Source organism: Leptopilina heterotoma, unplaced genomic scaffold (assembly GCF_015476425.1).
Source record: "Leptopilina heterotoma isolate Lh14 unplaced genomic scaffold, ASM1547642v1 Lhet_286, whole genome shotgun sequence".
Lineage (NCBI taxonomy): Eukaryota > Metazoa > Arthropoda > Insecta > Hymenoptera > Figitidae > Leptopilina > Leptopilina heterotoma.
In genome coordinates, this window is record NW_025110993.1 from 917,682 (window position 1) to 941,440 (window position 23,759).

Consider the following 23,759-nt stretch of genomic DNA (forward strand, 5'->3'; position numbering starts at 1 on the left):
TCGGTTAGAGAAGTGTTCTGGCAGTAGTGCTTATGCACTCGAAGTGATAAAACGCGGTGTGTTACTCAAATTTTTAAAAATAACACCGCGAAATTATAAGTTATGTTTTTTCTTCTATTTCGTTTTTTACTTCTTTCGTTTTAATTGTTTTCCCCTCTTTTCTTTTTTTTCCTTTTTTCGTTTTTTTAATTTAAAAATATATACAGAAAAAGAAGTGTCAAGTGAGTGAAAATATTATTTAAAACAAAAAATCATGGAAGTGAAGTGGAGAATTTTACGTACATTGTTGTGGAAGAATTATTTAACTCGTAAGAGGCATTGGAAGCAAATAATTTTTGCTCAAATTTTATTTCCCTTGTGTATTTTTGTTTTATTGCAAAAAGTACGATCGCCACGATGGTATTCAAAGGAAGATGAACTAGTCACTTATTATGATATTGAAACAAAACAAAGTCTTCTAAAGGATTTAGAGGATTTTCATTTATATTATACGCCAAAAAATAATTTTACTAAACAATTAATAGATCGAACTGTTAAATGTCTCTCGCTCTCACCAAACAGTACGTATATAAACAAAAAAAATAATTAAACAAAAAATATAAACAAAAAAATCACTTTTTTATTTACTACACACTGAAAAAAAATTTATTTGATTCAAATAACAAATTACTATTATCAATTAAATATTTAATTACATAAATCAAATGAAATTTATTGGAGTTAATTAAATGGTTCATAATTTATATTTGCTTCAAATACTGAAATTATTGGTTCAAATACAATTTAATGAAACCAATAAATATTATTTGATTCAAGTAAATATTTAATTGATAATAATCGGTTAATTGAATAAAATAAATTTTTTTTCACTGTACAAATAATAATTTAAATTTTCTAATAAGAAAAATGTTTTGAGTTAAAAATTTTTTAAATTCCTCCACAAAAATTTTTTTTTATAAATTCATTCAAGTTTCAAGAATTTTTAATTTCTGTTAAAAAATGAACAATATTATTGAAAAGTTCTCAACAATAAGACAAAAAATATCTCCACCTTTTTTTTACTACATATTTTATTTTTTTTTATTTTTTCAATTGAATCAGTTTCTATTCATTTTTCTAATATTTAAATTTATTTCTTACGATTATCTTATAAGAAATGTTCGAAATAACAATAAAACTATTTAGTACAAATAAAATAATTTTCCATCATTTCCAAAACAAAATATTTCTTTTTATTTGTTTAAAAGTTAAAAAAAAAATATTTTTCAGTAAATGTGTAAATAAAATCGTCAATTGAAAAATTTCTTCAAAATTTCACAAAAAAAATGGAAGTGAAAGTATAGAAAGTTTATATTTAATTTTTTCGTGACTTTCGAATGCAGGAAGGATATGAAAGAAATTATTTTTTTCCACTACAAAAAATACTTTTTTTTTAAAACTATATAAATGTGCTTTGTCAAAATCCCCAAATATTGTATTTAAAAAAAAGTCTCAAAAACTTAGTTTTGCAAATTTATTCTCAAATACTTTATTTAAGAAATATTTCTCAGAAAAATAAATTGTTTTGGAAAACTTTTTCTATTTTTATCACTTTCTCCGTTTGGAGTAATTTTTATATTGACTGAATATATAAATTATAAATATTGACTAAAAATATTAATTTTATTATAATATAAATTAATATAAATATTACAATTAAATTATAGTTATTGAAAATAATAATTATTCTTAAATTATAATTACATATTCAAATAAAAAAACGTATTTTCAAACTATTAATTATTTGTTAAAAACCAAGAAAATGAATTAATTTATTGTTACTTATTTATAATCGATGCGTTTTTATTTATGTATAAATAAAATTAATTAAACAATTAAAAATTCAGTTTACATAATTAATAGTCAATTATCACAAAAGATTAAAAAATATTTCCTCTATGAGGAAGCAAAATTAAAATTTTTTAAATAATAAAAAATTATAGTAGAAAATTTAAAATATTAAAATATTTTTAATAATAGAAAAGATTGAAGTGGAATTTAAAAAATTTTTAAACCATAAAATGAGAGCGAGACTAAAAAAAACATGGTTTTTCAGATGTGACTTCATTTAGCTCAGAAGAAATGATGTTGAAAAATTATTCATACGAGCACGGTTTCGATATGTATGATGTAAAAATACTTGCAATTGTTTTTCTACATACATACGACGAAAAAGAACTTGATTATGTACTGAGAACATCTTTCGATACACCGACTAATTCATTGGGAGGAATATTTCAAGGCTACGGTCATTATTATCTACGGGAATGTTTCACCAATCGAATCCCATATATTCAAACTCAAATGTGTCTCGATGAATCCTTCATTAATATTTCTATTCAAAATCCTTACTTTACACCCAAGGTAAAAAAAAAAAACAAATTTCAGAAAATTAAATAAAACAAATTATTCTTTTTGCGATAAAAATTAAATTAATTAAAATTTCCTTATACAATTAAAAGAATTGTACAATTAAAAAAATCGTACAATTTAAAAATTTCAAAATATACCATAAAATGTACGTTTTATAACGAATTTCATCAGTGATTTATTCTGATATTAAAAATTTTTCATAGTGATAAGCTGCAAAATGCACGTTCATTAAATATATTAAAAGAAAAAAAAACAAAATAGTGAAACAAGATTTTACATAATATTCGAAATTTAATATGATGATAATTTTTGATTTATATACCAGTAAAAAGTGCACGTGTGACGTTAAGAGAAAATTATTTTCTGATAGTGTTAGTTTACTATTCATTTGACCAGAGATAAACTTCACACTATTTTTCTCTAATTCTTTGTTATTGAACATTTTATAAAATGACCGTATAGCATAAATAATAATTGCACGTGTCTCGTCTATGCGGGAAATACGAATTTTACATTCAGAAACAAGTTTTATATATTGAATAAAAAAAGAATTTTTTCAAAGTAAAAATTGAAAAACGTTTCTATTGTTTCGAAAATTCATTAATTAATCATTTCCGTTTTTTTTTTTTTTTTATTTAAAAAATACAATTATTTTGAACATTTTATTCAAATAGTAATTTTAATTTATATAATTAATATTGTTGCATTTTTATTTTATATTTTGAAATTAAATTTTTAATTTAAAGTAAAAGTGTTTGATTTATAATTTTAATTTTAAAACATAAAGCTAAATTTTAAATTGTATTGAAAATTGAAATGAAATGAATTGAAAGTTTTTAAATTGAATTTTCAAAAGAATTTCAATTTTTTTTTTTATGGAAAAAGAAATTGTTTTCGTAGGTAACCATACAACGATTTCCAGATTACAATAAAGTACAATTACGTACAAGTGATGAAGTTACAAGATTTTTCTTCGCCACATCAGCGGTAGTTCTATTTTTAATAACTGTAATTACAGAAGCTTCATTTTCTGCTAGGGAGAAATACACTGGAGTCAATGTTAGTAATCAACTTTTGGAAATTCTTCATTAATTATTTAAAAACAATTTAAAAATATACTTTTTATAACAAAAAAAAAATGAAAATAATTACCGATTTTCCAGATATTAATGAATTTAAAGGGAATACAGTTTTATGAGAATTTATTCAGTTGGCTAGTCACTGGTACATTGCAGGGAATATTTTTCTCAACTCTAATTATAATCGTAATGACACAATGTTTTGAAAATCCAATACTTTCTTATGGAAATTCATTCATTATTTGGCTATTTTTCATTTTCCACTTTGGGCATTTAACCGCATTTGGAATGCATTTCTCCTCTTATTTTTCAAAGAGTAAGTTTCTTACTTTTTTTCTCTCTTCATTTCAATACTTTTTATCCAATTATTACTTTTTTAATTTAATTTGAATTTTTACTTTCTTATTATTTAATTAAAATTTTTTTTAAAAAAATTTTAATTTTTTTAATTTTAATTTTTTTTTTGAAAATTTTTTTAATCAAATTATTATATTTGAAGAAAGAATATTTTCCTGTATTAAAAAAAAATATTAACAAAGTTGACAAAATAAAATTTTGAAATAAGGCAATTTTTTTTTTAAATAAAGATGCTCATAGAAGATAATTATTAGGAAGTAATAAGTAAACAATTTTTGTAGAATTAAAAAAATATACTACAATACTATATAAATATACGTCATTATAAAAAAACTATTGTATTTTTGTAATTGTTTGCTATGCTCTTTATTACAGCTCTAACAATGGAAATTGTTATTTCTATCTTGTACGTAGGATCTTCTATGTTTCAAGCGGATTTAATAGATAGTTATATATTTGCATTGATACCATACTTGGGAATCGTTTTTCCGAATATATTATTATTCAGAATGTTTCAAGAAATGGACAATTATGAAATATTAGGTATAGATTTTAATAAATAATTTCTATAATATTATGAAAATGATTCTATAGAGAAAATAATTGATACACGATCGCAATAATATGAGGCCTCGGGTGTAAAAATAATTATTCAAGTCAAAATGTTCTAAAAGTTATTTTTAATTTTACTAATTTATTATTTATTTATCATTTTTTGTTTCTTATGATAGAAAATTTGTAATCTTCGATCTTATGTTAGTTGGAAACGAGTACCATGACGACACTAAAAAAAAAAGTTTTTGATTTTGAAAATCCAAATTTTGATTTTGAGAAACGTGGATTTTTCGAAAAACCTACGCGAATCGTCTTTAAGTTTTAAAAAAGGTGTTTCAATCCTACAAAACGTTCTTTATTCATATGAAAAATTGCGTTTTGTCCAAATAGACTGAAAAAACCTTCCAAAAATTAAATTTCAAAAAAATCGTATCCTATTTTGTTAAAATTAATCTAAAATAATGATCAGATTTAATTTTTAAATTATTTAAACAATTTTTAAACTCGAGAATCTGTTGTACAATCCAAGGCCTGTAATTTTGCACCGTCTATCAAAAAATTATCAGAAAAAAAATTTATGCAGTGTGAAATTTGATCACATTACAATCACTAACTTTTTTTCCAACCTCATTGAATTTAAAAACACAAAGTTTGCACATTTGCAGCGATGAATAATTTTTCATTAACCAATCAACTTTTCCAAAATATCAAATTATTACTAAGAGTGTTAATACACTTTTATTAATAATGAATCAAGATTTAAAAATTAATAAAAAATATTTTTTTAGCGATTGGGGTTCAATGGAGCAGCATGTTTAAAGTTTCAGATGTACCTTACTCGGCGGCAGGAAGTATTGGTGTTATGATAATTTTTTCCCTACTAGGCACTGTTCTGCATTTTGTTTCATCTGTTTACGTTAATGTTGTATTCCCCGGAAAATTTGGACTCAAGCATCATCCATTTTATCTTTTACAAGTAAAAACAAAATTTCTTCGACGCTTTAATTCTATTTTTATAAAAGAACAAAAAAAAAAAAAGATAATCAAAATTCTCTTTTACAGAAAAAGGAGAATATTTACAAGGAACTAGAGGAAGAATTAGATGAATTTCATTATGCAAATGATGATGGAAAACCTTTTGAAAACGTACCAAAAGGTATTTTCACTCCTGGTATTCAAGTTCGAAATGTTAAAAAATCATATACAACAAATTTCTTTAATAAAAAGGTATCGATAAAATTCAAACAAGAGCATAATCTTCTTCACCTATAGAAACTATAATTTTTTCATCAAAACAGAAAATTTATACATTTTTCTAAAATTATATTTAGGAAAATGATGCTTTACATGGAATATCGTTGGATGTTTATAAAGGTCAAATCACAACATTATTGGGACGTAATAGATCGGGAAAAACCGCATTGATGTCAATATTAACAGGTTCTTATCGTAAACAATATTTTTCATTTCTTACGCAACTCTGAATGCCTCTTTTTTAAATTCTCTTCAAAACTGAAAAAGATTTTGTTCAACTTTCAAAAGAAAACTAATTTTCCGCATTTCTGAATTAGGAATTTCCGAACCAAACGAAGGAGTCGTTTTTATAGACGGTAAAAGAATAAACGATTTCTTTAAATATTCCTCAACAGACTTAAGTTTTTGCCCTCAGGAAAATATGTTTTTTCTTGATCTAACTGTGATGGAGCAAATCGAATTCTTTGGATTGGTGAGTCATGCACGATAAGCATTATAAATATTATTGTTTATATTTTCAAAAAAAATTCCATTTCAAGAAAAAAAAATCACATTTTTCACAGCTCAATTCAATAAACAAATCAGAAGATGAACGCAAAATGTTATCTTTCAACGTTGAAAAATTAATGAAAAGACTCAATATTTATGATAAACGACATTCTTTTCCCAAAGAATTATCTTTCAGCGAACAAAGGAGATTGTGTCTTGGAATTTCATTAATATGCGATTCAAAAGTAAGATCCCCCTCCTTTCTCAAAAAATCAAATTAAAAATCAAATTTAAAATTTAATTTACAGATTTTAATTTTGGATGAACCAACATCAGGAATGGATTCAGAGAGTAAGAGAAATACCTGGAATATGCTACTGGTGACTATCAGAATTTTCATTTCATCTTATAAATATTTATTTGCATAAAAATGATTTAACATTTTTTATAATAAAATAATAATCTCTAACAATAATCAGGATATGAAAGGGGAGAAAACAATTTTAATCAGTACAAAAGATACAGAAGAAGCAGACACACTAAGTGACAAGATAGCAATTCTTCATCTAGGAATATTAAAAGGCTACGGGACATCGACATTTTTGAAAAAATTATACGGTTGAATATTCCTACAAAACTATTTTTTATACAATGTTATTACAATATTATTTAAATACATACAAAACAAAAAGAAAAAAAGAGAAGAAAATTAAAAATATGAAATTGTATCCAATAAATTTTTTACAGGTCAAGGGAATATTGAAGTAACACTCTCAGTAACAACATGGTGTAATACAGAATCAATAAGACAAGAATTGGGTGTACAAAGTGAACTTTTGAAATTAGAAGATGAAATAATGACACTTTGTTGTCCCTGTTCGGAAAAATTGTTCGAATCTTTGGACAGAATTGAAAATCAAAAGAGGGAATTTGGTGTTATATCCGTAAAAGTCTCACTCATTACACTAGAACAAGTTGTCCTAAAGTAAGAAATTTTTCTTTCCTATTTCATAAAATTTAATATTCCTGTTGCGATTTTTTAACTTCCCGGAAAAATTCTAACAGTATCTTTGAATTACTAACAGGACTTTTATCTTCTTTAATTGTTAACTGTATCTATTAAAAATTTTTTAATCTTCCAAATTTTAAATAATATTTCAAAAGGAGTGTTTAATATACAAAATAATAATAATAACAAAAAATTTCTCACCATTTTTAGAGTAACGAAAAAAGAAGAAGATATCGACTTGACTCGACCTTTCGTCAATTCAGCCTATAAATTAAAAGACCGGGAACTATTAAGACAATCTGCATTTGCACTAATAGAAAAAAATGTCACATTCATTAGAAGAAATTTGAAAATTTTCCTCCAAATGGTGAGCATCATTTAGTGTATAAAATAATTCCTTCCTCCGCTTGTCTTAAAGAATAATCAAAACATTAATTTCAGATGGCTTTCCCCTTAATTAGTTGCATATTCATGATAATGAATTTTTCCTCAATGAATACAGAGAAAGAATTAAAATACATGGCCCTAGATATCTATAATGAACCACAAGTTTGGCTTGCCACAAATAATAAGACTTTTAGTCGAGAAACAATATCGTACATCAGTCATTTTGGTGCAAAATTGAAAGAAATTGATCAAACAACAAATATGAACGAAGGTGAGTAAAAATAGACAAATTCTTTCATTTCCAAAAAAAGAAAAATAGGTGAAAAATATTTTAACGATAAAATGATTTTTTAGCACTGATAAAATTTTCATCAAAGGATGTTACAACATTTCGTAATAATTTAGTGACCGCTATTGAATTCAACATGACTGGAAGATCACTAAATGCTAATGCTCTTTATTCAGAAACGGCAGGTTTCAGTCTACCGATTGGAATGAATATCATATCAAATACACTATTGAAAACATTATCTGGAGATGAATATACAATTAGTATATCAGATCATCCTCTACCAAAATTAAGATCATACACCTCGTACGATTTATTTACACTATCACTATTATTCACATTCTTCCTATTTCCGGCTATAGCATTCTTTGGAATATTTCCATCGCAAGAAATTTCCTCTGGCCTAAAACACCTGCAAACAATGACCGGAATTCCATCGTACATTTACTGGGGTTGTCAATTTATCGTCGATTTCGTGGTTTTTCTCATTTTAATTATTTTCTGTCTCATTGCACTTTCAATTGTCGACCATGTCGTTGGCCTGGAAGTTTATTGGTCCACCGAATTGGGTAAGATACTTTTTTTTTAATTAAAAATAATTATTTAATAAAAATTAAAGATTTTGATCCATATTTTGATTTTTGGGTGAAAATCAAAATTGAAATGAGATTTTCAGCATACTGAAATCGAAGTTTTATTTGCAGGTATTATAACATTGATGTTAATATTGCTTGCCCTTAATACTCTACCAATGACGTATATTTTTAGTTACACAAAAATGTCCAAGAATAATGTTGTTTTCACATTAGGATTGATGCCATTCCTATTACGTAAGTTTTGAAAACAATTTTTTCCGGCACATTAAAAAACATTCGTCTTGATATATTATTCACTCAGGAGAAAAATGTATTTTTCACAGTTTTGATAGAGGGATTCTTTTGGCTCTTGGAATTTGAATCCTATCCGTATTACTACAATTTCGAGAGTGAAAGTTACGAAAGAAGGCACAGTACTTTCTTCCATTTTCGACAAGTACAGAAACGTTTCTTTCAACTTATTCCTCACATAAGTTTCTTTCACGGTCAAGTTGCATTTTTAACGACAGCAATTGAAAATGCCCATTGTCGCTATCTAGTGCAACATGACATTGCTGATCACTTTTTTGAAGAGTATTGCGAAGGTAAGAAGAAACTGATTTTTTGTTCCAAATTTTCAAACTCGAAATCATTTACAAAAAAAAATTATCGTTTATAAAAATTTATAATCAACTACAGATCTGGAATGCCATGGAGGTTCCTGTAAAAAAAGTCTTCCATATTTCGGAAAAGATCCAAAATTCTCTCACGCTGAAATACCATTAGAAGAATGTATAACATTTTTGTGTTTAACACCTTTCCTCTACTGTGGCATTTTAGCAGCAATAGAGAATAAATTCTTTCAAAAATTGTACGCGAAATACTTTATTAAGCCCCAAATAACAAATAATGAAGAAGTGGATGAAAAAGTTAAGGAGGAAAAATATACAGTCGGATTTGAAGTCAATAAATTAAAAGCAGAATGTAAGAAAACAAATTAGAAAACAAATTTTTGAAATGTTCTAATCCTTCTAAAATATTGTATTTCTCTTCAATTTTTTTTAAAGGTGCTTCGAAGAAAGCAAACAAATTAGTCACCGAAAGAGTTGAGGATGATACTGCATTTCTAGCCTTCGAACTCAATAAATCTTGGAAAACAAAACAAATAATAAAAGACGTTAATTTTTCCGTTAAATCTGGCGAATGTTTCGGATTATTAGGTGTTAACAGTGTGGGAAAAAGTACAATCTTCAAAATAATCACTGGTGAAGAATTATCGGACAATGGTGACATGTTTTTAAAAGGATACGGTATAAACTTTGACAGAAAAGAGGTAATTTCATCCAAACAACCAAAAATACATTTTCACGCATCAAAAACTATTATGACAAATTCAGAATTTTGATTTTTGATATTTAAATTTAAGATACAAGATCTTTAACCTTTTTACAGTATCTATCACAAATAGGCTATTGCCCTCAAAATACGGCTCTAATTGATTCACTAAATGCAAGGGATCATCTTCGATTATTTACCCAAATAAGAGGAATGCCAAAGAATCAAGTTAATCTCGAAGTTGAGGAATGGATCAAAAGATTAAGTATACAAAAAATCATTAAATACATAGAAATTATCGATTATTTCTAGAAAAATAAATGTTATTTCTATTTTAGATTTAAGTGATTGTGCCTCTGAACCATGTTACACGTACAGTGAGGGAAATAAACGATGTTTAAATATTGCCATGGCCTTCATTGGTCATCCCGATTTAGTATTATTGGACGAACCGACAATTGGAATTGATCCAGCGTCAAGGAAATCATTCTGGAATATGCTCAAATCATTTTTGAGAGCCGGACAATCTGTTATTCTCACATCTCATTGGTATACTATTTATAATTTATAAACTTTTCAAAATCGAAAATAGAAATTTGAATTTACTAATGGCAAAATCTTGGATCGATTTTGAATTAAAAAAAAGTTAACATCAGTGGAGTTTAAAAAGAAATTTTAATTTTGCGAATCAAGACTTAAGACTAAGGTTCAAAATTTCAAAATTTAATTTCAAGAATGAAAATTTTTATTCTGGAGATGTGGTCTTTTATGTACCAAAAAAAAAACGTTTAATAATTTAGAGCAAAATCAAAAAATGACAAAGTTTTATTTTTCAGTATGGAGGAATGTGAATCTCTTTGTAAACGATTGGCCATATTGGCGAAAGGTCAACTAGTTTGTATCGGTACAAGTGAGGAATTGAAACAACGTTTCGGCACTGGATACAATATTATAATAGAACTAAATCCAGAGCATGCTGATGCTCAAACAAACGCACTAAAATATGATCTAGAAAATTCTATAAACTGTGAAATTCGCGACGTGCATTTGGTAAAAGAAAACAAAAGAATTTACATAAAAATAAATTTTATTCTTCCACTATTTTTTTTAGTAATACAATACGAAATATTATGATATAATACTATAATAATATCACTAAAAATAGTGGAAGAATTAATTTTAAAAATACATCTTGCTTCCTGATACAGGAAGGATTGTATTTGTTTTAAGATTTTTAACGATTGTATAAATTGTATTAAGAAATAAAATTTTTTTCAGAGTAACATCACCTACTACGTGAAAAATTCAGAGACAACGTGGAAAACAATGTACGACTTAATGAAACGATTACAACAAAAATATTCCTGTATAACGGATTTCACAATTCTATCAGCAACATTAGAACAAGTGTTCTTGCGATTCGTCAAGCTCAAAGGATAATAGAAGAATTTTTTCCCAAAAAAAAACTTATAATTTTCCATACCAAAAATTTTTAAGTTTTAAATTAAATTAAATCACAATAGCTTTTAAGGTCACTCTCAAGAATATTGTCATATCTTCATTTTTAATTGAAATCACAAGAAAAATTTACCCTTTTATCAAAATTTGTGTTTTCACAATTACAAAAATCAAACAATGACAAAAAAATACAAAAATCAAGATTTATGAAAATGTTAGTACAATAAGGTGCATTACAACAGAAAATGAGAATATGTAAAAATTGTGCTTGTATTTTATTATAATGTATGAATCTCATGCGTGAATTTCAAATGGAATCTCTGTCTCTCTCTCAAATATTGTAATTAATTATTTTTTAAATATATTATAAATGTTATAAATTAATAAAATGCCATTTATTCTTTAATACGATATGAAAAGTTATTTATTAATAAAAACTTTTTCCAAATTTTTTCCCAAACAAATAAATATTTTTATTCTTTTTAAATTCAACATTATTGTCAAAAATTGAATAATTTAACAATTACATTAACTTAAATATTTTTAAAATTCCCACGAAAATTTAAGACGTGAATTATTATTTTTAATTCCCCTATATTTATCATTCTCATTGATTGTAAATACATAATAGTGAAAACAAAATATTTTCTCAATTTATACCATTTGATACCCTCTGTCTCTCTCTCTCTCTCTCTCTCTCTCTCTCTCTCTCTCTCTCTCTCTTTTCGTTGATAGAAAAAAATTCCATTTTAAAGTGAGATAGATTTCTGTTATTATATTATTGTCACGTTAGAAACTTATAATTGAAATTATTGACAAAAGCGAGAGATCAAAATTTCTAAACGTTGAGAACGTCTCTTTATTAACTCAAATTAATTTTAATCAAACAATTTTATTAATTATTACAAAACTCACGAGAAACTGAGGTAAGAATAAATTTACTAATTTTACGTTGCAAAATAATTAAAATTTTAATTTTAATTTCATACGAGAAAAAATTATTTTCTTTCACAAACAAATCGCATTCAAAGAAAAATGTTATTAAAAATAATTTTTTTTTTAATAAAAATTTTAAACTATCAAATTGAAAATTAAAAATTAAAAATTAAAATTAAAAATTGAAATTCCTTAAAAATAATTAAAGAATCACTAAAACAAAAATTATTTTCTCCGCTGATTAAACAGCAGAAAAGGAAAAGAATAGCGCAACAATGTACGGGAGCATTAGAAATACGACAGTAATTGACAATTTAAAATTAATTCACATCAGTTGGGATTTAAATTTCATGGATGTTGTGATTGCAACATTGGAGGAATCACCATTTGAAGTGACATTAAAATCGAGAGCATTTAATTTACCAAATTACAATGGACCATTGCGTATACATTTAAAATGTATGGAGAGAATTGCCGGTGTTGTTCGTGAAAAGTGATGGCGGTCGTCCCGAAGATAAAATTGTTGACGACATTATTATAAATTGTTCACAATATAATTGTTCGTGGGCAAAGAATGTTTTTCAAATTGGAAATACAGTGAAAAATTGTCCATCAAAATCATTTGAATTATTTCTACGTGAATTAAAAATATGTAAAACTTTAATATTGGATATTACATTATCGGAAATTAGAAGTACGCAAATCATTGAAAAAGCATAAATTAATTCATTAAATAATAATAATAATGTAGCTTTATATATTTTTGTTTGCAAGAAATATTTAATTATTATATTCAAATATATTATTCTCTTTTGACAAAAAGATATATTATAAATTATCTTTTATGTGATAACGACATTTATTAATAATTAATATTATAATGAATAAAACTCTTCGTGTAAACATACATTTAATGTTGTAAATTTTTATATTATTGATATCACGCGCTGAAATTACGGTTGTAAATAATGTAATAACAATAATAAATACAACTTTTTCCGAAAAACTGATATTTTTATTATTGATAATAAATGTTAAATAAAAATAGAAATAAAATGAAAACAAATAATTTTTATTAAATTTTTTGTAAATAATTGAGAGAAATTTTATTAAAATCGTATTGAAAAATAATTATAGATTTCTGTGAAGAATTTTATTATTTATAAAAAATAATTTAATTATTCTTGCGAAAAGATTTTATTCAATTTTTTAAAAATAATTGCATTCTTATAAAAAATTGAACAAACACTTTTAAATTAATAATTGATTTCTTTCGAAAAATTTAATTAAAAATTATTTAGAAAATAATAATTAATTAGTTAATTAATAAGTGAATTTTAAAAAATGTTGAATCTGAAATTATTCAAAGATTAAAGTTGATATTTGAAAATAAAAGCTTTTGCAATTTGCTGAACAATAATTTATATAATAATTTCTAATAATTAATAATATTTATTAATTAAAAAAATTATTAATTAAATTAATATCTTCTAACTCGAAAATTAACAATATCCAAATTATTTATTTAAAAAAACGATTTTAGTTCAACTGCTAAATTTAAATTTCACGCCAAGATGAAGAGGGGTTTCAATACCCTGGTGAGCGTTACAGTGTGTACACACCATTAGTTTTTGAATTTCTAACCAAAGTTTCCTATCTTAAAGAAATCAATTATTCATGACTAAAAAGTTTGTAAACGCACGTGGTCAATTTTTGTCTTGGACACACGTGTTTTGATTAATTTCAATAAATAATTTATCACTATAATATTCCTCCTACAGTTTAATATTTTAGTTTAATAAGAAATAAGAGTGAACTTAAGTTAAAAGCATCCAGTAATGTTGAAATCAAAGCTTTAAATTTACTTTCATAACAAGTTTACATAAAAGAAATAAAATGGGTTTGACGAAACAATATTTACGCTATATTCCAGCAGGAAATTTAAACATTATCGCCAGTCAAAATTGTAATATTGTTTTTGTGACATTAGAGGGACAGGAAGGTAGATTTGTTGCTGCCGGTGCAAGTGAACATGTCTTTATTTGGGATCTTCGACTTGGAGAAAAAGTATTTCAAATTCTTTTATTTATTTATCTACTTTTATTTATCTATATTTATTCATTTCTATTTTCACTGTTTATTTACCTCTATTTTCTTTACTTATGTTTTTATTTAATTATTTAGCTTTATTTATTTATTTATTTTTACATTTATTTAATGAATTATTCACCCTTTTTATTAATTATTAAACTACCTATTATAAATTTATCTATTGTAATTAATCTAATTACGTAAAAATATTCTAGGCTCAAGTGTTGTCGGGAGAAAAATCAGATGTCACGCATTTGGCAGCGTCACCAAATAAAAGACACATTGCAGTCGGATATGCAGATGGGACAATAAAAACATTTGATTTACGCTCTGGAGAAAATATCAGTATTCTAGTGGGACATCGTTCGGAAATAACAACATTAGCTTATGATTCTTTGGGACATCGATTAGCATCCGGTTCAAAAGTATGATTCAATTTTCCTTTTTTAATTGTTTTCTAACTTGATCAAATTAATTATCTTCTATATTTTGAAATGAAAACAATTCCTTCAGGACACAGATATTATTTTATGGGACGTTGTGGCAGAAACGGGAATATGCCGATTGGTAGGACACAAAGGAATTATTACTGCCCTGTCGTTTATGAACCATCACAATATTCTCATAAGTTCAAGTAAAGACACTTTCGTGAAATTTTGGGATCTTGACACGGAACACAATTTCCGAACACTTGTCGGTCACGGTTCAGAGGTAAAAAAATAATTAAGAATTTTCTATATTGCAGTAGATAGAAAAGTAGATTTAATTTAATTAATAATTTAATTTAATTAATAGGTAGATTTAATTTAAAATTCTTTATTTCAGGTGTGGGGCTTCGTCTTGGTGAAAGATGGTAAATATTTAATAACCGGCTGCAGTGACAATGAATTACGTGTTTGGAAAATATATTTTGTCGATCCCTCCGAACTCGAAATTTCCAATACATTGAAGAATTTAATGATAACTGACGATAAAGATACAACTGACACGGTAAAAATTCTACATTCATTTATTTTAGTTATTGTTTTTTTTGCTAACAATGTTCGTTTCTTCAGAATTATCCATTACGATGTGAAAAAATTGGAAGCATCACTAGAGCCGGTAGAGGAAGACTCGTTTCGATTCGAACGGATTTGACAGAAAGGGTAATTACTTGTCATGGCACTGACAATACTGTTGAACTTTTTTACATTCTGTCGGAAGAGGAAGCAAAAGAGAAATTGGGAAAAAGAGTGAAAAAGGCGAGGAAGAAAGCTGTCGCGTAAGAATGAAAATATTTTCCCAAAATAATTATTTTTTTTCTTTTTTCCAAATATATTCCTCCTTTTTCTATTTAACTTTTTTCTATTTGTTATTTTCTCTTTATTTAGAGAAGGACTGTCAGAGATTGTCTCCACAGAGCTCAGTATAAAAGACGAATTAAAAAGACTTCCCACAATTGAAATAAAAGTCGCGAATAATATGAGGCAAACTAATAAAGTAAAGAGTGTCGATTTAGTAATGGGAAGAAGTGACGAATTAAGAGTTTGCGTTGCAGGAAATTTCAACAGCATCGAACTTTATTCGACCGAAATAATAACAAAAAAGGAGGGCGAAATAAATTTCCTCCGTTCTCTAACTAGTCACGGACATCGAACAGACGTGCGGGCAATTTGCTTCAGTTCTGATAATTTAGCACTGGCAACTGCAAGCAGCGATTCCATTAAATTATGGAACAGGTAGAAATTAATTTCTTATTTCTTCTTTGTCCTAAATTCACAAAATAAATATTTTTTCTTTTTTTATTTGCAGACCAACATTAGCGTGTTTACGAACAGTGACATGTGGCTATGCGCTAACAATGACATTTGTCCCCGGAGATAGACATTTAATTGTTGGAATGAAAGATGGAAAAATGCTCATTGTTGACATTGCTTCGGGCGAAATTTTAGAAGAAATTCCCGCTCACTCGAAAGAACTCTGGAGTGTTACTTTATTTCCCGATATGGTAAGGAAAATAAGAAACTTTTACAGAAAAAACTGGATAAAATTACTTTATTTGATAATTATTCTTTTAGAAAGGAGTTGCCAGTGGTGGAGGAGATCAAACAGTGAAATTTTGGCAATTTGAACTAATCAACGATCCTGATAGTGAGTCGAAAGCAAAAATTCTCTCAGTTGTACATTTACGAACACTAAAACTAGAAGAAAGCGTTTTGTGCGTGAGAATCAGTCCCAACAATAAATTTGTTGCTGTCGCACTTCTCGATTCGACAGTCAAGATATTTTTCCTCGACACATTCAAGGTGAATTACAAATTTAATATTTTTTATTCAATATTTCTAATTTTTTTTTTATCTATTTTTAATTAATTTTATTCTAATTCAAGTCATTTTTTTTATTACTACATAGAAGTTTAGAAGTAGTTTTTTGTATTGTAAGTTTTTAATTAATTTTTCGAATTCATTACTTAAAAATAATTTCAGTTTTGGATTTCTCTTTACGGACACAAACTCCCAGTGCTTTGTATGGACATTTCGAGCGATTCAACTCTAATTGCAACTGGTTCGGCTGATCGTAATATAAAAATTTGGGGCATGGATCACGGCGATTGTCACAAGTCAATATTCGCTCACGACGATTCCGTCACCGGTTTGGCATTCGTGCCCAAGACTCATTATTTCTTCACGTGCGGCAAAGACGGAAAACTCAAGGAATGGGACGCAGACAGTTTCCAAAAAATTATAACCTTCCAGGTAGAGAACAATTTAAATTCAAATAAAATTTAAATTCCAATTAGAAAAAATAATTTTGAAAAACAATTTTTAGGGACATTCGGGCGAAGCTTGGAATTGTACAGTTTCTCCAAATGGAGTTTTCGCCGCTTCCTGCGGATCAGACAAAGTCGTGAGAATTTATGAAAGATCGCAAGAAACTCTTGTTCTGGAAGACGAGGCCGAGGAAGAGAGAGAACGACAGGAAAATGAATTGGCCACGGGGGAAAATACTGTTGTTCCGGGACAGAAAGCACAAATTTTGCCCTCAAGAAAAACCGTTTCTAGCGAGAAAGGAGTAAATATTTTTTTTCTATTCTCTATTTGAATATTTATTTGTACTTAAAATATTTTTCGATTCTCAGTTTTAAATCCACATATTATTACAACCATATTATTGTTACCAAATTACAGGCAGATTTACTACTGGAATGCATAGAACTATCAAAAGAATACGAAGATCAACTTTTAGCAGTTGAACCTCCAAATCCTCCACCTCCTTTACCTTTGCAAATGCAAATGTATCAGTGCGAAACAGTGGAAGACTATCTTTTAGAAACAGTAAAAAGAATTCGTGCCAGGTAAGAAAAAGAACTTATTAAAAATATATTATGTATTCCTTAAATTAAAAAAACACGAATTAAAATAATTAATTAAAACATGAATTTTCAGCGATTTAGAGGAAGCTTTGTATGTTTTACCATTTTCGGTAGCATGTGATATACTAAAAATGTTGCCAAAATTACTAAAAAGAAAATATCAAGCGGAAATAGTGTCAAAATTAGCCATCACTTTAATTCGTACACATCACAATCCAATTGTGGCAAGTGCCAATCTTTTGGCAATCGTCGAGGAAATTAAGACACTTTCAATTCAACAAATCACCTCCCTTCGAGTAAGTATTAATTTACAAGACAATTTTTCAAAATTTAGAAAATTAAAAAATTGAATTCTATAATAAAAAATATTAAAATTTAAAATTCTGAATTTATCGAAATTTTCTTTAACTTTATTTTTTCGTTTCTTCAAAAACAGGATACGACTGCATTTAATTTTTATGGAATGCTCCACACACGTCACTCGATTGAGGAAAAAGAGGGAATTCAATTATTTACCGATGCAACTCATAAACGAAAGGAGAAGCAAAAAATAAGAAGAAATAAAGAACGAGCACAAAAACGGGCTCTTATGACTTTGTAAAAATTTATGTTTTAAACTAATGTAAATATGTTTTTAAATTTAAAACAATTTATTAAGTTTATTTTCTATCGTTAATTTCAGTTTTTTTATGTAACGTTCTTATTTTCTAAGACAGCTTTTGATAATTTTTTGAACAAATAAAAATTGTTTCAAAAGAATAACAAATTATTTATTATTAATCATACAATTTTATCTATTTCGTCGATTTCGTCTTCGAAAGTGAAAATATTAAACATAAGTCAAAAGTTCATCTACCAAAATTTTTTAAATGTTCAAGATTTCAAAGTCAGTTCGATATTTTAAATCGACACCAAAGTGAAAGAAGAGAGGGAGGGGAAAAAAATCCAAACACGTGGAGAACATAACCTATTAAAAATGTTTTCAGTCTCGAAAATGTGAAACTTGGTGAAAAGTAAATTAAAAGTTTTCCCATAGAGAAAATATAAATTTCTTTTGTAAATTATTACGTGAAATCCCTTGACATGTTTTTCTACCATTAGCTTTAGAAAATCGATAAAGACACGAGAGGAAAAAGCGCAAGCGTAAACGCCTGCTGTCGACGCAAGACTTTTAGAAAATATACACAATTTCCTCAGCTGTCATTTGCAAAACAAGCTCTTTTTGTTCTAAAAAAAAGAAAACAAATTCAAAGTGTCAATTGTTATTAACGTAGTCTTCCGTAATTATTTTGTTTTCCTTCTAATTTTTAAATAATCAAACAAAAAGAAACAACAATTTCCGAAACAAATGGCTTTTGACAAAAGGACGAAAATTTATCTTGGCTTTGAGGATGAATATGTTACTGACAAAAATCGAAGTCTAGTCAATTTTATGACTGATAAAATCGGTGGGAAACCAGTAAGTAAAATTTTTAAAGTACAAAAAGTTATTTTTTTTTAAATTAATAATTAAAATAAACTATAATTCATAGAAATTTCAAAGTACAAATTAAAGTTTCATTATTTTTTTATTTCTATAATAAATTCGAGAAAATTGAAAAATAAAATTTTTCTTGCGTTAAAAGAAAATTAATTAGATTTTCAATTTCCAGGATTGGCACAATGACAAAACGATAACCTCCCCCCAGTGTCGATTGTGTGGATTACATCAAATTTTGGCATTGCAAATTTACGCCCCATTAGAAAATTCCAAATATCATCGAACACTTTATATTTTCGCTTGTACAAATCCAAATTGTTGGAATCATAATGAGAGTTGGACATGTTTAAAAGTACAATCACTCGATGAATCGACAAATTCCGAATCAATGGAATGTGGAAGTTTAGCAATTCCACCAACAACGAGTTGGTTGCCCGACGAGGACGATTGGGGTGATACTTGGAATGATAATGGACCCGAGGAAAATGGAAATAATATGCTTCAAAATGATCCCAATAAATTTAAATTCACAAGACAAAATTCAAGTTTCGAGGACGATTTAAATGTTGATTTTTCGGATCTCAGAGTCGACGATCCAAACGCAAACAGGTAAATAACAAAAATAATATTAAAAATTCATTAGAAAAATTCACTAACCTTGTAAAATTTAATTATCCTTGATGAGACATCACTTTTTTCTTCAATTTCTTCCAACACTTTTTTTTATATTAGAGGAAAACACCACTTTTTCGTCTAAATTACTACTAACTACTAAACTAATTTAAAATAAACTTTTTAATTGAAAATCACTATTTCTAATCTAATGAAACTTTACTTTTCTTCCAATTGTTTCTATCAGGAATTTTCCGTCTGTAAAATAAAAATTTTAAAAAATCTTAATACCAAATCCCTTTGCGGACAGTAATTTATTTTGAAATTAAAAATTATTAACATTAATAATAAAAATATTAATTGAATATAAATATAAAAATTATTAATTGAACATTATTATTAAAAATATTAATTATTATTATTGGAAAGATAAACAAGTAAACAATTTCAAGGTTAAAAGAATTGTAAAATAAAAATAAATATTTTCCCCGAATCAATGTGCAGATAAGTTAATAAATTTTTATTATATTACTTGTCGAATTATCCCATCTGTCAATTTTTTGAAATAAAATTCTAATTCTAGATTTCAAGAATTTGAGAAAAATCAATAGTTTATTCAATTTGAAGAAATGGAGAAAAAAAAATAATTCCGTGAAATAAAATTTTTTCGTTGCGACGTTAAATAAATCAATGTTTCTATTGTTAAATAACGAAACTAATAGGAAAATTGAGCAAATAATGTTAACATATATCATCCATAACAAGTATAAAAATTACGATTGTTGCCTTCCCCCCACTCGACAAAATCTACTCATGGAACATCATAAAAAGGAAAGATGGCAGAGAAAACTTTTTTTCGACAAAATTTAATAACCGTTTAGCTAATTATTAATAACTGCGAAATTCGTTTACTTATTTAATCATTTTTCAAAGTTATTTTTTACTTTTACTAACGAAAAACCAAGAAAATGCCGACTTGTCTTTGTCTTTTGACTCCAATCCCGCTAAATTGACAAAGTACGACAAATAACCTCAAAATACATGTAAATTATTTTTGTGCAATAATACTCCAAATTTCCCCAACTTATTACATTTTTACAATTGAATTAATTATTCAACAATATTTCTATCAATCCTATCAACAATGGAAAAAAGAATTAGGAAAAGTTAACCTTTTTCTTGGATTCCAATGAAAGTACGCCATGAGCAATGAGACGCGGACATTGCTCACAATTGGCGTCGCTTTACTCAAATTTTCTCACGTTTTTGATATCCAAACCATAATTATCGCGAAATATATTACTAATAACACTTAATTTTGCAAAAAACAAAGAAAACTTGATGAAATAACGATTACGATTGCGCGGATGCTAACGGAAAATGCTGGGAACGCACTGGAGACGAAAGACACTAGAAGCAAAACTAAAATGGCGTCGGTCTGGTCAGGTTTGCCAACATGAACGCGCAAAACTCACGTATTTCAAATGTAAAATAACGGTATTTCTAATAAATTTAACAATTTCGTGGGGGAAATAATTTTTTTCTTGATTATTTAATGTATTTTTGCATTCATTTATTATGAATTTTCTTCTAATACCTTAAATCAATAAAAAAATAATCAAGAATGAAATTTCAATTGTTGCCTTCCCCCACTCTGGACAAAATCAACTGTTGTCGAAAAAATTTTTTTTTATCAAGGTCAAGAATGAAATTCGTATAATAAATTATTAAGTAACGAAATTTGATTAACTTGGACGCAATTTTTCTAATGGAATTATAGAAAAAATAGCCGAGAGAGGCGACAAAAAAGAACAAGAAGTCCACACAAAAATAAATGACTCAAATGCCATGACAAAAGGAAACGGAATAATGTTTCACTCAAATGGCGTTGATTTTCTCAAATTTTCATTCGTCTCTTAATCAGAAATAGTAAAAAATGGAAAAATAATGAAAATAGCGTGTAATTTTATGAGAATATTGAAAAATATCGAAAAATTTACTCACGATTTGTGCGTCACGTTCGCCCGCGTATTCCGAGAATCCGTTAGACAATGAGCGGTGATGGTGGGAGGAAAGAGAAGCGTTCTAAACCGGAAATAAAATTGAATCAGGCTAGCCAACCGTACAACGCCAACGGCGAATTTTTCAAAATTCACTAATTATATTTAACAAATTAAACAGTAAAAAAATTAATTTTATTGATTCTTTTATTTATTTATCTTGCGTACTTTGTAGAATTAAAAGGAAAAAAAGTATTTAATACCGGAATTAATAAATATATTTTGAATTGGATCTTTGAATTTATTTTCTTAGGTTGGACAAACTACCGGGAAAATTCAAATTCAAATCAGTGAATTCTGAATTTAAATACAAAAATAAAATTTGTTTCGATACTTGTAAATCAAAAAATTTATTCTCGTATCTAAAGTGATTTATTAATAATAAAATTGTTAATCAATTAATTAATTATTGACTAATTAACAAATAAAAGAGTAATGATAAATAAATAAAGGAATAACAAAAAATAAATTATTACTATTTAAATCAATTGTTACCAACTTGTTGAAATTAAATTAAATAAATAAACTAATTACTTAAAATAATATTCAATTTAATTAGTACTTATTTTTTATTATAAATTATTGTGAATAATTAATGAAAAAAATAATAATTAATGAATAAAATAATTTCTTTGAGCAAACAGTAAATAATTGATAAATAAAAGAATAATTAAAAATAAAGACTAATAGTAAATAAATTAATAATAATAATAAAAATAAATAATAATAAATAATAAATCAATATTACTTTCAAAATAATAAAATTCATTGTTCAAAGTAAAGTTTATTAATTTTTATCTAAAATTCAATTTGGAAGGTAAATTTTACTAATAATTTACTAATTTTACCAAAATAATAAAATTTATCCCGAAAAGGAATTTTTTTATTTTTAACAAAAATTTACTTAGGGAGATAACATTTTATAATTTTTATACAAGAATTTTACGAATTTTTTTTTTCACCAAAATTTACTAAGAAAGTAGTAAAATTTACCTCACATAATAAAATTTTATTGCGGAAAATAATAATTGAAATAAATGCAAAATTACTGTGTAATTTTGTAAATTACGACAAATTTTCTTATAAACCAAAAAAACAATAACTTACCTGGCAAAAAAATAAAAAATTGTTAATTATTTCTTTTTAACGAAAGTAAAATAATTTTTTTTTCCAGTCCAACAAGTGTCGAATCGCCAGTGGGGGGTGGAGCAGTTGGAAAAGTTGATTCTCTTCATGCAACTGCGGAAATTGAAGGCGAAGAAAGTGAAGTTGTTTGCATTGATACACCAACACAACCGCAATGCGACCTAATTAGTTTATTACAGGAAGTCACACCATTACCAATTCATCACAGCGATTCTAGGAATTTATTAAGTTTCGTCGAAATTTTCATCTCAATGATTGAAGAATATTCCCATACGGAAGTGCCTCAACACGTACGCGATCTCTTTCTCGAGTATCAACAAAATGATCCCGATTCATTAATGTCCGAATCATCATCGGCCGATTCAAAAACCACCAACGACACTGGTGTCGAGAAATATGAGAAGAGCATTCCAAAGCATGGCGACGAAATGTTTCACGAACTCATTACGCGAATACAAGAAAATCCTGGACAAATTTTAAGGTAAAAGAACAATTAGTAATTTTATAAATAATAATTAAAATAACTTAATAAATAAATAAATAATAAAATAATAAATTGTTTTTTCTTCTTTAACAAAAAGATACTCGAGAAATAATAGCGCACCTTTATTGCTCTATCCAATGGGCGGTTGTGTGGGAAGATGTCGACATTGCGGCGAAGAAATGACATTCGAACTTCAAATTTTACCGACCATCATTCAAAAATTAAAAATACAATCACGCAGCGAGACGAAATTGAATTTTCAAATTGAATTCGGAACTGTCTTGGTTTTCACTTGTGTGAGAAGTTGTTGGTCGCCAACCGATTCCTATCGGGAAGAACACGTCATTGTTCAAGCTGAAAGACTGTAATAACATTAAAAATTAGACAAATTTTCAACGT

The 23,759-nt window shown here is 26.7% G+C and overlaps 4 protein-coding genes across 5 annotated transcripts in view; 3 read left to right on the plus strand and 1 right to left on the minus strand.

Moving 5' to 3' along the window:
• The window catches only part of LOC122504234 (carotenoid isomerooxygenase), a 179,785-nt gene extending 156,927 nt beyond the window's left edge, over positions 1–22,858 (minus strand). Inside the window, exons 1-3 of one of the 2 annotated variants that reach the window (XM_043615216.1) lie at positions 22,838–22,858; positions 21,675–21,755; positions 19,716–19,928 (exon numbers count right to left, since the gene is read on the minus strand). The gene's annotated coding sequence lies outside the window, so the exon portion shown is untranslated. Of the gene's footprint in view, positions 1–19,715; positions 19,929–20,842; positions 21,151–21,674; positions 21,756–22,837 lie in introns of those variants that run through there. The other variant, XM_043615215.1, reaches the window with a different exon arrangement.
• Positions 44–11,605, plus strand: LOC122504231 (ATP-binding cassette sub-family A member 2-like). Its single transcript, XM_043615206.1, has 24 exons — positions 44–560; positions 2,096–2,403; positions 3,313–3,471; positions 3,576–3,807; positions 4,224–4,391; positions 5,192–5,379; positions 5,466–5,630; positions 5,735–5,843; positions 5,975–6,129; positions 6,221–6,391; positions 6,455–6,526; positions 6,626–6,764; positions 6,894–7,131; positions 7,366–7,522; positions 7,597–7,813; positions 7,897–8,400; positions 8,536–8,661; positions 8,751–9,011; positions 9,106–9,390; positions 9,474–9,739; positions 9,859–10,006; positions 10,080–10,290; positions 10,578–10,791; positions 11,020–11,605. The coding sequence occupies exons 1-24, from the start codon at positions 254–256 to the stop codon at positions 11,179–11,181; spliced, it is 4,962 nt and encodes a 1,653-aa protein (XP_043471141.1). The 5' UTR covers positions 44–253; the 3' UTR covers positions 11,182–11,605.
• On the plus strand, positions 13,823–18,318 carry LOC122504233 (WD repeat-containing protein 3). Its single transcript, XM_043615212.1, has 13 exons — positions 13,823–14,202; positions 14,442–14,651; positions 14,740–14,937; positions 15,052–15,216; positions 15,282–15,487; positions 15,597–15,944; positions 16,018–16,213; positions 16,284–16,511; positions 16,692–16,961; positions 17,035–17,277; positions 17,394–17,560; positions 17,652–17,874; positions 18,015–18,318. The coding sequence occupies exons 1-13, from the start codon at positions 14,032–14,034 to the stop codon at positions 18,177–18,179; spliced, it is 2,790 nt and encodes a 929-aa protein (XP_043471147.1). The 5' UTR covers positions 13,823–14,031; the 3' UTR covers positions 18,180–18,318.
• On the plus strand, positions 18,516–23,749 carry LOC122504238 (programmed cell death protein 2-like). Its single transcript, XM_043615223.1, has 4 exons — positions 18,516–19,037; positions 19,231–19,667; positions 22,905–23,357; positions 23,458–23,749. The coding sequence occupies exons 1-4, from the start codon at positions 18,927–18,929 to the stop codon at positions 23,726–23,728; spliced, it is 1,272 nt and encodes a 423-aa protein (XP_043471158.1). The 5' UTR covers positions 18,516–18,926; the 3' UTR covers positions 23,729–23,749.
• The last annotated feature ends 10 nt before the right edge of the window (positions 23,750–23,759 follow it).

What these genes read in the sequence shown, in the direction of transcription:
- LOC122504231 (XM_043615206.1), top strand. Translation starts at nt 254, where the DNA reads ATGGAAGTGAAGTGGAGAATTTTACGTACATTGTTGTGGAAGAATTAT. An exon ending in CAAATTTCTTTAATAAAAAG is followed by an intron (nt 5,631 to 5,734) that starts GTATCGATAAAA and finishes AATTATATTTAG; the next exon opens with GAAAATGATGCTTTACATGG. An exon ending in ATACCTGGAATATGCTACTG is followed by an intron (nt 6,527 to 6,625) that starts GTGACTATCAGA and finishes AACAATAATCAG; the next exon opens with GATATGAAAGGGGAGAAAAC.
- LOC122504233 (XM_043615212.1), top strand. Translation starts at nt 14,032, where the DNA reads ATGGGTTTGACGAAACAATATTTACGCTATATTCCAGCAGGAAATTTA. An exon ending in GATTAGCATCCGGTTCAAAA is followed by an intron (nt 14,652 to 14,739) that starts GTATGATTCAAT and finishes CAATTCCTTCAG; the next exon opens with GACACAGATATTATTTTATG. An exon ending in AACAAATCACCTCCCTTCGA is followed by an intron (nt 17,875 to 18,014) that starts GTAAGTATTAAT and finishes CTTCAAAAACAG; the next exon opens with GATACGACTGCATTTAATTT.
- LOC122504238 (XM_043615223.1), top strand. Translation starts at nt 18,927, where the DNA reads ATGGCTTTTGACAAAAGGACGAAAATTTATCTTGGCTTTGAGGATGAA. An exon ending in ATAAAATCGGTGGGAAACCA is followed by an intron (nt 19,038 to 19,230) that starts GTAAGTAAAATT and finishes TTCAATTTCCAG; the next exon opens with GATTGGCACAATGACAAAAC. An exon ending in GACGATCCAAACGCAAACAG is followed by an intron (nt 19,668 to 22,904) that starts GTAAATAACAAA and finishes TTTTTTTTCCAG; the next exon opens with TCCAACAAGTGTCGAATCGC.